The 14,410-nt window shown below is 40.3% G+C and overlaps 1 protein-coding gene across 5 annotated transcripts in view; it reads left to right on the top strand.

The window, feature by feature from the left end:
- The window catches only part of VPS13B (vacuolar protein sorting 13 homolog B), a 513,325-nt gene that overhangs the window by 455,615 nt on the left and 43,300 nt on the right, over nucleotides 1–14,410 (top strand). For all 5 annotated transcript variants that reach the window (XM_045581364.1, XM_036436747.2, XM_036436745.2 and 2 more), the window contains one exon: nucleotides 5,904–6,059. In XM_045581364.1, the coding sequence (XP_045437320.1) occupies nucleotides 5,904–6,059 (156 nt within the window). The remainder of the gene's footprint in view (nucleotides 1–5,903; nucleotides 6,060–14,410) is intronic.

The following is a 14,410-nucleotide window of genomic DNA, read 5'->3' as shown; positions in this document are numbered from 1 at the left end:
TCTGTCTCTTTGTTTGTTTTTTTCATCTGTAAAGTTAAATAAAAGCATCTACCTTAGAAGATTTTTTAAGGAATAAATAAGACAATATATTAAAAGCATCTAGTCTTGGCACATAAAATGTGTCCAATAAATGAGAGTTGATATTGAGTGGGCTATATTTTATTTGATCAAATTCCTATTGATGCCAAATTTTTATTATTAAAATAATGCTGGAATAAACATATATCTAGATAAATCTTTGCACAAATCTATAATTATTACCATAGGATAAATTCCTATGGAATTGATGAGTCAATGAAATCTGAAACTTAGGCTTTGTGATACAAGGATCCCTCTCCAGCTATCATTTTCATTGTAACCCACATTTTGTGAGTGTGCTAGGCCCCCCTCTTTTGTAGGAGGCAGTGTTATGCTGATTGTACGGTATTTGTGGACTTCATTGGATTCAGACTTGAGGGGGAACCCACACGCACTTATTTTGTAGAGGAGTAAACTACCTGACACATGTGTAATGACAGTGACTCCTCCATTATGGTATCTCATAGAAGATTCTTCTGGAAAACTTCCTTTCTCATTCTCCTTTTTCTTTAAAAATGTAATGCACCAAAGTGTCCATGTTGTCCACTGGACTATAATTCAATTTTACTTATTTCCACTTTATCATTCTTTTAGATGTGAGATTGTGTTCTATAAACGTAAAACAATACATAGGGTCCTAAGACTCCAGGATTGAATCAGGGTGACACCAAAATTAACCATTATCTAGAAATGTTTCTACTTCGTTCTTAGCATTATTTCCAGTATTCTAAGCCTTCTAAAATTCAACTGCCTTGAAAAAACAATGAGCAATATAATTCATTTTCTTTTTATGTTAATGTGTTGGTGTGAAGTACACAATCGGTTTTATGCATTTCAAACAAGCAATTTTACTTTGATCTGTTGAATTTGATCTGTAACTTTTCAGATGTTATTTTAGATAGACAAAGAAAATTTATATTTTAACTTAATTTTCACTCTTGGTGCTCACCTAATGTACCATTTGGGGGTCTACTTTATGCTTTAAACATTACGGTATTTGAATTATGGATCAGAGTGCCTCTATTAAAGGCCATTCAAAATAGGATCTTTTCTCAATATTTGGATTTGATATTCATTTTATGTGAGAATCACTAAAATGTTTGCATATCTACTTTGGGTTATTGTTTCCCAATTCATTTATTTATCCAATACTGTGCACTAAGCTCTTGGGATACAATGATAAGTTTCAAAGTTTAAAAACTATGTTGTCTAAGCTTTAATATATATTAAAACACACTCTATGTAATCTATACTAATAAAAGCCTATGTGGTTGTCACACCCTCATATTGTGATGCCCTCATGCCATAACAATCCATCACCAGGAGGCTGCATGTGCAGCAGGCGCAGGTGGGCGGGGCTGTGTGCTCTCAGAGCCACGGAGGTGAGTCCCTGCAGCTCCACCTCCGCATGGCAAGGCCGGGAGTCCCCCAGTGTGGGGTCCGCCGGCTCCGGCCTACCTATTTGGGGCAATTCATCAAGGAGCCCTGAATGGGTAGGCAGGGCCTACCTCTTTGGGGAGATTGATCATCGGGCTCCTGCACTATGAGAGGGCACAGGCCAGGCTGGGGGCGCCCCCCCACCCAAGTGCATGAATTTTATGCACTGAGCCTCTAGTAAGTATATATAAATATAATGTATATTAACATATATATATATATTCAGTCATTTATTTCACCTGGATAACATACTCGTTTTTTTTCAGAACTTCTAAAATTTCTATAAATGATACAATGGATTGGGAAAAGTTTTTAAAGTTCTGTAGATTTTCAATTTTTTTAGAACATCACAAATTACTATATAGTAAATTATTATACAATGGAAAACAATGCAAATGAATCGGAAGACAAGTTTTTCATTTGTAATTAGTAGGTAACAATTTTAAAATAATGAAATAAAGTTCATAGAAAAGTGGTTCCTTCATTTATAATTAAGATATAATTTTTAAATGTTTCTTAACTATCCTCTTTTCGTCCTTGGTACACCCTGTTTTCCCAGATTTTATAGATTTTATCTTATTTTCTTTCCTCTGTAATCTGTCAATATGGGAATTCTCCCTTCAGACATGACTGTGGGTGGTCCTGTGAGCTGGTCCCTAGTCTCCTGATCAGTAATTCTGTTTTCAGTTTTATTTTGTGTTGGAGGGGGGAAATGAGTGAAAAGTTGTATATGTATTCCCCTACGAGGTCTTCAGTGGGAAAACTATGAATGTAGTCTTGTTGCCAGCACAGCATTGGGGGCTGGGTAGGAAAGGGAAGAGGTGGGGGATCTGCTGGAAAAAATGAAAATGTAGCCCCTTGGGGCCTTCCATCAAGTGTGGCCACTGTACAACCTGCCTCACTGCTTAGTTTCTGTTTCCATTGAAAAGTTCAAACAAGAGTAACTTGATTTTTTCTCCCAATGGAAAATATTATTTACTAGCTAAGTAGTCCAAAGAGAATGAAAAGCCTGAATCGAAAAGATTGTAGGGGAATTGAGTAAGGGAAGTTAAATGGAAAAGATGGGAAAGGAAATATCCAAATTGACTTTTTAAAAACACAACATAAAAATACTTTGGGCTCCAGGCCAAAGAGATGGTGATATTTTGCTAAGCCCACTGCTTTCTGTCTCCCCTGTTTCTGGGCCACATTGCCCTGTCATCCTGACTATTGCAATTGCCCTCCACACTCTACTCTTACCCTTCTGTCATACATTGCTCCCTTATACAGAAGGCTTCGGTAGCTACCCACTAAATTCCGGCAAACACCAGTTCCTTAGCTTAGTAAGTCAGTGCTGACCACAGTCTAGGTCTGTCTGTCTGACTTTACTCCTCACTCTTTTTTTCATGTTCCCTTTCCTTCAACCAGTCGAGGCTATTAACTTTGCCCCAAGTAAACCTTCTGACTTCCACCTACCGGACTGTCCCTTTGGCCCAGCAATGGAGTGTCATCTTTACAGCTAAAATCCTACCCAAACTCTGAGACCCAATTGCTTCATGAAGCTCTTCTCATCGCATCAGCCTAAATGCCCTCCCTTCTCCAGACTCCTATATCATTTTGTACCTCTCTGATGTCTCTACTTAGTAATTTGCACACACCTTATTTTCCCTATAAGACTTCAAGCTTCTTGGTCTCTTCCTTGAGTTCTTCCTTATTTTCTCCTTAATGTCTAGCATCTTGCCTTCCTTATAGTGCCTGAATAAGAAAAGTATATTGGATAAACGGTGGAAGAAAATCTCATTAGGATCAGCTAGGCCAGTGGTCGGCAAACCGCGCATGCGAGCCACATGCGTCTCTTTGGCCCCTCAAGTGTGGCTCTTCCACAAAATACCACGGCCTGGGCGAGTCTATTTTGAAGAAGTGGCGTTAGAAGAAGTTTAAGTTTGAAAAGTTTGGCTCTTAAAAGAAGTTTCAATTGTTGTACTGTTGATATTTGGCTCTGTTGACTATTGAGTTTGCAGACCACTGAGCCAGGCTAACAATAAAGTTCAAATGTTTATGCCTGCTTTTATAGTTCCTTCTTGCTTGATGTCCGTGGGTATCTGTCTCGTGCCCAAGTCAGTGACTCCACAGGAAGGAGGACTAGGAAAGCAGGCCTGCTGGATTCCTTTTTGTAGATTTCCCCTCGGGAATGTAATTCCTGTCCTAATAAATTATATACATCTACTTGCCAAAAATATTTAGATGCTTTTTAACAGTAGATCAAACATTGCAAATATTCTACTGGTGATGCATGTGGGAAGAAGTGTTATGTTTTTCCTCCTACTTAACTTTTCTGTGTGAACTAAATCCAAATGATTCTGAATTTTTGTAATTCAAAGAAAATATCTGCGCCAACATTTTGAGAACCACTAGCTGCCAAGTGAAACCTGACAGCATATTCCTTGGTGACATCCAGTCATTAAAAGCTGTGTACACAGAGTGAGCAGCTGCCTAAAACTGCTCATGTGCAAATGTGAACACTCCTCAATTATTAAAATTACATTGTGTGCATTAAAATTTCTTTAGAAATTATGAAATTTTCAAAAATAAATATAGTTGAGCTCAACCTTATGTACCTTGCCTTTTTCTTTTCTTTTCTTTTTTCTTTTTTTCTTTTTTTTGTCATTTCCAGCTACTAGTCTCTCCAAAGAAAACAACGTTCTTGTTTCTTTTAGTTCTGTGTGTGCCCGAGCTTTTTTCCCAGTCGCTGCTACAAAAACTGAAGTGGTTCCAAACATCACTATTGTTTTTCTTTTTTTCTGTAACTAATATTTAAACATCAAAGATACTCTGGTACTTTAAGTTAGAGTGCATATAAGATCACATTTTCCCTAAAGGTACTTATTGTCTAGAATGGTGTTTTTTGGTTGGTTTGTTTTAAGCTGTTAGCCTTCTTTTTTAGAAGTCATCCGAATGGTAGGTAGCTTTTTGATGACTGGCAGTTGTGTAGAGGAAGAACTGGAGTGGGGCCATATTAAAAGCTAGGAAATGAGTTAGATTTTTTAAAATGTTTTATTAAGATATATAAAATACAAACCAAAAAAAGCTCTCTTAATATTCCAGCAAAAATCACATTATGGTGACCAGTGATCTTGGGAATTTTTTTTTTTATGATTAAATGTATGGATGTCATTCTTTTTCTTTTTAAATACATTATTATTTATAGTATTATAAATATCTCCCATTTTCCTCCCCTTTATCCCTTTCCTCCCAGCCCCTACCTACCTACACAGGGAAATTTTTTAATTTAAGTACTTTACCTCTTAATGCTAAGACTAAAAGATAATCTTTTCATGAAAAGACTGTTGTTGTTATGACAATTCCCATAATAATAATAATACTTATTTTAAGAACTGATTATGATAGCTCTTATAGAATGTTTTCAAAGTTTTATTCATTCTGTTAATTGGTAAAATGTTTCATGTGATTAGCCTTTGGTTAGCTTTTAAAAATGTATATGTGATATAAAAGAAAATATTAAGTTTGTATATCATGTAAATGTTTTTCCTAAAATGTCCATTTTATTTTCTTACAGTTAATCATCATAGAGAACATTGTTTATTTTCATATATATATATCTGTGTCCTAAAGAAACAGTAACTATTATGTTGTTTTGGAATACTTGATCAGTTAGACTGATTTTCTTAGTTGCCTTTAGTGGGTAGGAGTGGAAATGGAAAACATTTGATGACCATGAAAGAAATCTAAATATTACCAATAGCGGCAACACTCTGTGAATAAATATGAAAGTGAATCGGGAGATTCAAATGGTGAAAGTTACCATAAATACATACTAGAAAAAATAAAGATATTTTCTATACATTCAAAATGTTGAAGGTGTTTCTGATTTGATATATGTGACCTCATCAGGAGAGCATATTAAATAAACTGCATAATCAAATTGCTGTTTTGTTCTTTATCAAAATAAATAAAAATACAGAATGGCAACTTGGGTCAAAAATAACGCCACAAACCAAATTTGGCTTTAATTACTCTCTAGCCATAAGAAGGAACAAACCATCAGCCAAGACCAAGGCTCTTTGATCTCACACTTCCACCTCCCTCTCCCCCACATGAATGAAGTGGTCTTTTCTCAAACGTTCGGCAGGCCTTTTACCATTTGATAGGACAATTATTTTTAAGGAGGTTTAAAATGTGATCTGGAAAACCACATTGACTCTCTGTGGCATATTTGCTATTCTTAGCCTGGTGGAATAAGCTGGAAGTGGATGAATAATGCAGGTTAGAAAGAAAACAGATGCTAAATATTACCAATGGGAAGGTTTTCCAGCAAGGAGACGTTCGTTTTAGGACGAGATTTTTGTTGGCACTTTTGGCATTATGACGATTCTTGTTTTTCCCTCCAGCTGTTACACATCTGTATCGAAGGCTGGGGCAATTGGCGTTGGTCAGAGCCCTTCAGCGTGGACCATGCCGGGACCTTCATCAGAACTATTCAGTACAAGGGGCGAACCGCTTCCCTCATCATCAAGGTTCAGCCACTCAGCGGAGTGCAAAAACAGGTACGTTCCCTCGTGTTCGTGACCCACGCAGCTCTCCGTTGTCCAATGTTGGATGTAATTAATGGGAAACTTAAAGAAATGGAAATAGTAAGAAGAATCACAGGGATATGCCTAGTTACACTTACCACAGCCTTGCACCTGAGCGCTCAGTGAGTGCTGCCGATGGTCCTGATGGAGATGGGCTGGAGGATGGAGATGGCTCAGCCAAGGCCCTTGTCCTTGTCTTTTACAAGAGCTGCTAACGAGCAGTAAAATTTACTGATTTTAGTTTCACCTCTTCTCCCTGTCACCACCTGCCTCTGGTGGAGGTGCTAATGAGCTGCAAAATGGCCAAAAGGCCTTTATGGAGAAAGGGGGGGAAAGCAGAGTGGGGGACCCCAGATAACCCACCGTGGATGACCAGGACTTGGTTCTCATAATGGGGAGAGTCTGGGAGGAAGCCGGGCTGGGTCCCCAGCCTTCTTCCCTAGGAGCCTGTGCTCACTGCAGTGAAAGGCCACTGCAGCCTAGCTCTTGGCATAGAAAACCTCAGCTCTCAGCACATATTTTTACGTATTTTATAAAGCTTCCTTTGGGCCGCTTTTGAAGTTCCAAGACTGCAAAGGAGGGGGGAAAGTATCTGACACTTTTTTGTGTTCTTAAGATGTGAAAATGTGGTTTTTAAAAGATGTTTCTCAAGCACAGAGCGTTATGACAAGAGTGGAAAGGAAAAAAGGAAGTATTAAAACCTGAAAACTGGCTTCACTGCCCGCAGTGTAACTGGGCTTGGCATGCGGGTTTGAGCATACACTTCTGCATCCCGGCTGTAACAGTCTGTCCAGAAGGTAGGGATCTGAGGACATGACAGCAGCAGCTCCAGCCCTGGGAGCCCCAGCTCCGCCATTGCCTTTCCCAGGGGTGAGCAGGAGGAGCCACCCCGTATTCCCGGCCCGCACCTGATCAGGTCGCAGCTGGATTGCATGTCACTATCTTGGGCAAAAGCAGTGAAATGAGAACTGTAACAGAGGCATCTCAGGAACAAAGCATGGAATAGTCTCCCCAAATGATGGCTACAGTGGAACTGGGTAAGATGAAAGATACTAAGTATGTGACACAATCTGGTCTTAAATTGCAAATTTACATACACCTAACAACATACACAACTCATAGTAAGTGTGAAGGGAATTTAGAGGTTTCACTGAGGCGATATGACTTGAGCTGGACTTAGTAACACATGTCGAATTTGGATGAAGGGAGGGCATTTCCGGTAGACAGTGGGAGGACAGCCTAACTGGTATGAGTGTGGAGCTGGAAAGTCCTAAGAACAAGTAGCATCACTAACTCCCATCTGCTCTCAAAGCTTTCTCAACAAATACCTACCCCCCAACACAGACCAGTTTTCTGACTCGGCCGCTCATGGTCTTCCAGGAATGCCTGTCCGCCTTCTCGTTCACCAGTGTGCCTGACAAGTGGTCCTCGGCATCCGTTTGGATGCTCCAGATGACGAGAGGCTCATGCTCTCACACAGCAGCCCTTCCCATTGCTGGTTACTTCCAGCTATTAATGACGTTTTTCCTAATTTTGAGTCAAAATCATTACCGTTCAACCAGTTTTTACCGTTCCTCAGTAACTGTGAGGTGGACAGAACAATCACACACCTTGTTTGAGGACTCCCCTCTGCAGCCCTTCAGAAACATAAGGGAAGCGAGGCTGTTTTCTTTACTTTTCTTCTCTCCAGGCTAGTGGTTCTCAGGCTTCAGAGATATCCCAGTCCTTCGGACACATGTTAAGATAGGTTTCTGGTCACCCTCCCACAGGACCAGATCCAGGAGCTCTTGGTGTGATGCGCTCATTTCTAGCAAGTTCTCAGGTGATGCTTCTGGTCCAGGGGCCACGCTTTGACCACACAGTTCTGTCTGAACTTGCCCAGTTCATTCAGCTCTTTTGCATGAAGTTGCTGGGCCATCTACCAACTAGTGGAATGGCAGGATCCTCCTTCTATGAGTAAATGGTTGCCATGGTATGTCCTGGTGGTTAAAATCATAGGCAATTGGCTATGTGCCCTGGCTAGCTGTGTGATCTTGCCATTTATTTAACCTTTGTGAATCACTTTCCTCATCTGTAAAATGGGGATAGTAATAGTGCATTCCTCAAGAAGTTAGTGGGGCATATAAGCCTAACCAATGGACACAGGCAACAGGAGTCGAGGGGGGATAGCAGGGTAATTGGCGAATAAGGACACATATGTAACACCTTAATAAATTAAAAAAAAAGAAGACGTTAGTGGGAGGATTAAGTGGGTTTTTACATGTAAAGTCCTTACAACATGTCCGGCCCACTGTCATAGCCCAGTAAGCTGTCATTCCAATAACAATGATGAAATACTAGGCAGGAGTGGCACCAGTGGGGTTGTTTTGTTTTACTCTAATAGCGTCTTCTTCTTTCATGCATGTTACATATTTTCAAGGAATGATATTAAATTTCAGGGATAAATGAATATATATAATGTTCCAGAGCAGATTTGACACACTGCAGTAGTTCACCACAAGTCAAAAAAGTTGGTCATGAAAAATACATTTTTTTAAAATTCTCACAAATGTTACCTATCTGTTTCTTTTTTTTTCTGATGGTAAAAGGTTTCCCAGAACTAGTATTATGACCCATATGATCTTAACAAATTTCTTAATCTTTCCATGTTTTATATTCCTTTTGTAAAAGAAAGCACCCAGTAAATATTAGTTCACGTTTGTTATTTTTGTATTAACTATTATAAAATATTTCTAAAACCACAGGTAGTCTAAGGAAGAAAATAAAAATTACCCATAATTCAACCACCCAAAGATAAATACTATTATTACTTCAATGTATTTTTCTACTTTTTTCCCTATGTAGATGTTTTTAAACAACTTGAGATCTGGTTATAATAATTTTTCAACTTATTTTTTTCCACGTAAAACATAATTCTTATTTTCTCATGTTATCTAAAATTCCTGAAATTTTTCTTTGAATGGTTGCATACTAATTTACCATATGATACATTGAAACAGCATTTTCTTGTTGAGATTTTAGATAATTTCCATTTGTCACTATAATAAATATTAAAATAAATATCTTTGTATATAAATAGATGTACAAATTTCTGAGTCTATCCCTAATATAATTTTCTGTAAAATTCAATTCCTTGAGCAAAGGATATAACGTTTTTATGGGACTTGATGCATATTCCCAATCTAAAAACATGTATTTTTATTCTTTTTTAAAATATATTTTTTTTATTTTTTACAGAAAGGAAGGGAGAGGGAGAGAGAGTTAGAAACACTGATTAGAGAAACATCAATCAGCTGCCTCCTGCACACCTCCTACTGTGGATGTGCCCGCAACTAAGGTACATGCCCTTGACTGGAATCAAACCTGGGATCCTTCAGTCCGCAGGCCGACGCTCTATCCACTGAGCCAAACTGGTCAGGACTGTATTTTTAGTCTTTATCAAAAATTCATTGTTTTGTCTTATCAAATTCTTGTTAGGGCTACACTAATCTTTTAAATAAAATTAAATATATGTTTGCCCCAAAACTTCTGCTGATTTTCTTAGTTTTCAAACTAAGCACTTTTTTTCTTTATTGATTAAGGTATTACATATGTGTCCTTATCCCTACCCCCATTGCCCTCCCAACCCCCACTCATGCCCTCACCCCCCCCTGGTGTCTGTGTTTATTGGTTATGCTTATATGCATGCGTATAAGTCCTTTGGTTGATCTCTCCCCCTTACCCCCACCCTTCCCCACCTTCCCTCTGAGGTTTGACGGTCTGATCAGTGCTTCTCTGTTTCTGGATCTGTTTTTGTTTATCAGTTCATGATCATTATTTTTTTTAAAACCCTAATATAAAGAGGGGTTCAAAACATGACTAAAAAAAAATAATTTCCATACATTGCAAGTTTAAGGAATTCTTTTAATCATTCTTTGCATTAATGTCAAGTGTACATATTTTAAGACATCTGGTGCCAAATCACATTGCAGAATTTTTCCAAATGTTGTTTGTACTGATTAATGTTAGTAATCATTTTCTGTGGGGACTGCCTCTCACACTTTCTTCTGCTTCTACCCTATTTATAATAAATAATCCTAAAAAAAAAAAAAAAAAAAAAAAAAAAAAAAAAATCTAGCCAAACAGAAAGGTCCTACTGAGAGCAGTAATGAAGCCGGGCAGCCTTCACCGTCTAAAGGGACGTGTCACCCTCTCCCCGAGGACCTGGGCGCCCCTGTCACATTCCCACCGTCAGGAAGGCACACGCTTCAGTGACATTTCCAATGTTAGCATTTCCTGTAGTCAGGTGAGAGTGAGCTCTATGTTAGAGCCATTTAAAAAGGTAGCAGGAGCCGGTTTGGCTCAGCAGTAAAGCATCGGTCTGCGGACTGAAGGGTCCCAGGTTCAATTCCGGTCAGGGGCACGTACGTTGGTTGCGGGCACATCCCCGGTGAGGGGAGGTGTGGGAGGCGGCTGGTCGATATTTCTCTCTCATCGACGTTTCTGGCTCTCTATCTCTCTCCCTTCCTCGCTGTAAAAAAAAAAAAAAAAAAATCAATTAATATATATATTTTTTTTAAATAAAAATAAAAAGGTAGCAGGTTGTGAAATGCAGAACACAGAAACAGCAATTTATTTAACCGGGAATGAAGCAAATGGCAAGTGTGGTTAATACTGAGCCTGGGTGATCAGCAGACCATGTGCCGACCTCAGAGGAACCGCTGCGGGGACTGAAGTTGTGAAAAACCTTTCTAGTCAGTGTTTTTTAGTCTCTCTTTCCCCCCTCTTCCCCCCGTGTGTCCCTCCCTCTTCTCTCTCTCCCTTTATCCTTCTCCCGCCTCTCCTCCACCACCACACACACACAAAAGCAGAAATTTACAGTGTCTTTTTAAATTGGATTTATTATTTTATTATCAGGGTAGATTAATTAGCATTCAGATTAACTCTAGTTCAAGTACATCAGAGACAGCTTTCCTCAATTAGCCGGGTCAGGGAGGAAGATAGGAACCAAGCCTTCAGGAGAGTCTGTGGATCCCTGCCTCCCTGTCTCTTGGTGTCTTTCCTTCTGCTCGGCTGGGACTGGGAATTTGCGGGAACTGCAGCTGCCTCATCACGAAGCCCCACTCGGGCAGATGAGGTGCCTTGACCACATGACTAGGGCCTGTGTCCTGGGAAATTGACCAGTGCTCTTTCAAACTGTGACTTTTGGTTATTGTCTGTCCCCAGCCTCTCCTCTGCCCCTTGCATGTCCCCACGGAGTGACAGATGCCCAGGCACTTTGTACAGCTACTCATACACACGGATTCGCTTCCATGTTTCCCATCCTCTGATGGAGCTTCCCCACTCTAAAACCTTACATGTACACATGTATGACTGTGTAGACATTGGTATCTATATCCATGCACTTTTAATCATGGCCAAGCTATCATTTTCCAGTGCATCTGGTGCTCTGGAGCTATTCCTTAATATCGCTATTCTCCTTGGCACTGATCTAATAAGAGCTCTGAAACCTGCTAAGTGAAATCACATGTGGAGATCTTCAGTACACATCTTTGTGGCTTTGGGGAGAGAGGGGAGTTAGTGTGAAACCTGGAAATGTGCATTAAAGAGAAACCTTACATTTAAAATATTAAGTAACTGTCTTCAACGGATAAATTAATCTTGAAATTCTAACCATCATTTTCAAAAATAAAGGCCCCGTAAGTGTTGCCACTTTGAAGGAAAGCAGACGTGGCTGCACGGAACCCTGCGTGGGAGCAGCCGTGCTGGGTGCCCCTCAGCCAGTGGCCTTCCCTCTCGGCCACTCTTACAGCTTTTCTTCCTGTCGAGTTTGAAAGCCTATTTAACCGGCCTTTTTCTTGAAAATGAAACTATAAAAACCCACCAGGAGGACCTCTGCCTTCAAACAAAGTGGGTCCCTGGTGGCTGCAGAGAGGCTGTGGTTTCTGGGAGAGACAGCGAGATTCTCCCAAACCTCCAGGGCCCGAAGGTTCTGAAGCAAGAGCGCCATGGTGCATGCCAGAGAACGTATCCAGAATGCCAGCTGACTGAAAGGCGGCCTCAGAGCTCTCGTGTCTGCTTAAAGTTGGGTGATGCTGTGGCATCAAAATAGGAATCGTGAATGTCTATTAACCCCTCGCACACGCTAAAGAAAAGCTTGCCTCCTAATTTAGGACCTGTAGTTCCGTTGAGTGTTATGTTAGCTATTGTGAAAACGTTGTTTTACATATGTATAAAGAATGGCCAGAATAGCTAGGGGATATATCAGAGTTAAGCACAGCTTGGTTTTTGCAGATGTATTCCTTCTAAAAAACAACAACAACAACAAAACAAAACAAAAACACAAAAAAATGGAAAGGCATAAATCATTGGAAAATAAATGTTTAAGAAAATGCCAAACCTCACTATTCAGGTAATGCAAGCTGACATAGCAATAACAATTGTTCTTCTATCACTACAACAGGATTGTTTGGGGTAGAACTATAATTCCTCATGTTTGTGTCAGTAATAGTTCATTAAAAACTGTGCTTACAAAATATTCTGAGTGACATAGCAAAAAATATGCATTAGGATGTTTTTAGCTTAAAGTTACAGAATGGGCTTTTTAATCTTCATAGCAAGTTATGGAGGCAGACACCATTATTGTTCCTATTTCACATTTATCTCACATGGCAAGGGGGAAGAAGCAGGTTCATTGTTGGTGAGCTAAGTGACTCGATGCTTTCTGCTGCTCTGCCATGCACATTGGTTTTCCTTCCTACTTCTAACAGTCTTTCCTTCCATATTATGAGCCGAGAGTCCCATATTTATCCCATAAACATTGCAAAAGGAACTACCAGGATTAGCTTATACCAATTGTGATACAGTACTAAGTACCCCTTCCCTGAGTGATTTGGTGGCCTTTGAGACCTAAACCAAGTCAAGGTTTTTAATAGCAAGGGAGACAGGAGTGTGGGGCAGCTATTTGGAACAAAATTAGTGGTGTCTGCCACATTTACATTATGATGGGCAGCCTTTGTCCTCTTTTTATAGTTCTAAGTTTTCTTAATCTGTAGGTATTAATTGTATGAGAGAGAGACTATCAAGGTGATTATCAGCACACACTCTGGGTAATATTGTGCAAGCTACTCACCATCTGTGCCTCCATTTTCTCCTTGTTAAGATGAGGAGTCATTGTAGCACCTATGTTATAAAATTGCTATGAGATGAAAAGAGTTAGTTTGTGAAAAGGCTTGTATTAGGGCTCTTCAAAGGAAGAACCAGAAGATGTGTGTGTGCACGCACAGGTATTTACACACGAATATTGTGTATGCACGGACGGAGGGAGCAGGAAAGATTTCTGATAAGTTGGCTCACATGATTAATGAGGTCAGGAAGTCCCAAGACTCGAGGTCTGCAAGTTAGAGACCCCGTGGCCGGCATGGAATTCACGTCCTAAACCAGCAAGAGGCCAGTCCAGGAAGAGCCCATGTCCTGGACATTTCAGTCCACGTCCAGTGGCCTGGAAAAGCGTGTCCAGATCCGGCAGTCACAGGAGGAATCCCTCTCACTCAGGCCCCTGAGTTCAGTCCACAGCTGATAGAAGGAGGCCCACGCACATTTGGAGGGCAGCCCATGTCATGCATCAGCCTCTCAGATGTTAATCTCATCCAGACAGCCTCCCGGACACACCCACACCAGAGCACACTTGACCAGATCTGTGTGCCCTGCAGCCCATTCACGCTGACACACACAATGAACCATCACATGCTTGGGCCTGTAACTGTGGTGTTTACATTAGTTATTATGTTATCATCTGAAATAATGCCACAGAGAGGGAAATCCAGATGGGAAAGTCCTGTTTTCCCCCATTGTGGTGCATATTCACATTAGGGAAGGATTTGCTTTCTGAAAGCATTAATTTTATAAGAATAAATTTTGCATAGTCTTTTCCATTTCAGTCTATTGAAGAGATAGTTCTTCATGCCTACTATGAACTAGACTCTTAGCTGACTGAAAAGCTGGATAACCCGTGGGGTTAATGAGTAAGTCTGTGTTTTTTATAAAGATACATGCTTCTACACTACAGGAGAAACCTGAATAAAATAAAATATAACTAGGCATCTGAGTAAAAAATTGTCTTATTGCATAAGAATAGAATAAACTCTTGGAAATCGGCTTCAGGGAACAGACTGATCACACCGTCCTCTCAGCTCCCAGAGGGAAGTCTTGTTTTCAGTCCCTGCCCTTTCTTCCTGCTGCATCATTTGGCCCCATGGACCACCTCCCCTTGGCCAGACCCTTCCCGCGGCTCCAGCAGCTCTGATCCTCCACCCCTTGTTCCCCAGTCCCTGCTTTGGCTTCTC

Source organism: Pipistrellus kuhlii, unplaced genomic scaffold (genome assembly GCF_014108245.1).
Source record: "Pipistrellus kuhlii isolate mPipKuh1 unplaced genomic scaffold, mPipKuh1.p scaffold_m20_p_14, whole genome shotgun sequence".
Taxonomy (NCBI): Eukaryota; Metazoa; Chordata; class Mammalia; order Chiroptera; family Vespertilionidae; genus Pipistrellus; species Pipistrellus kuhlii.
The sequence above is the reverse complement of the archived record's forward strand: the minus strand, read 5'-3'. Positions and strand labels throughout refer to the sequence as shown.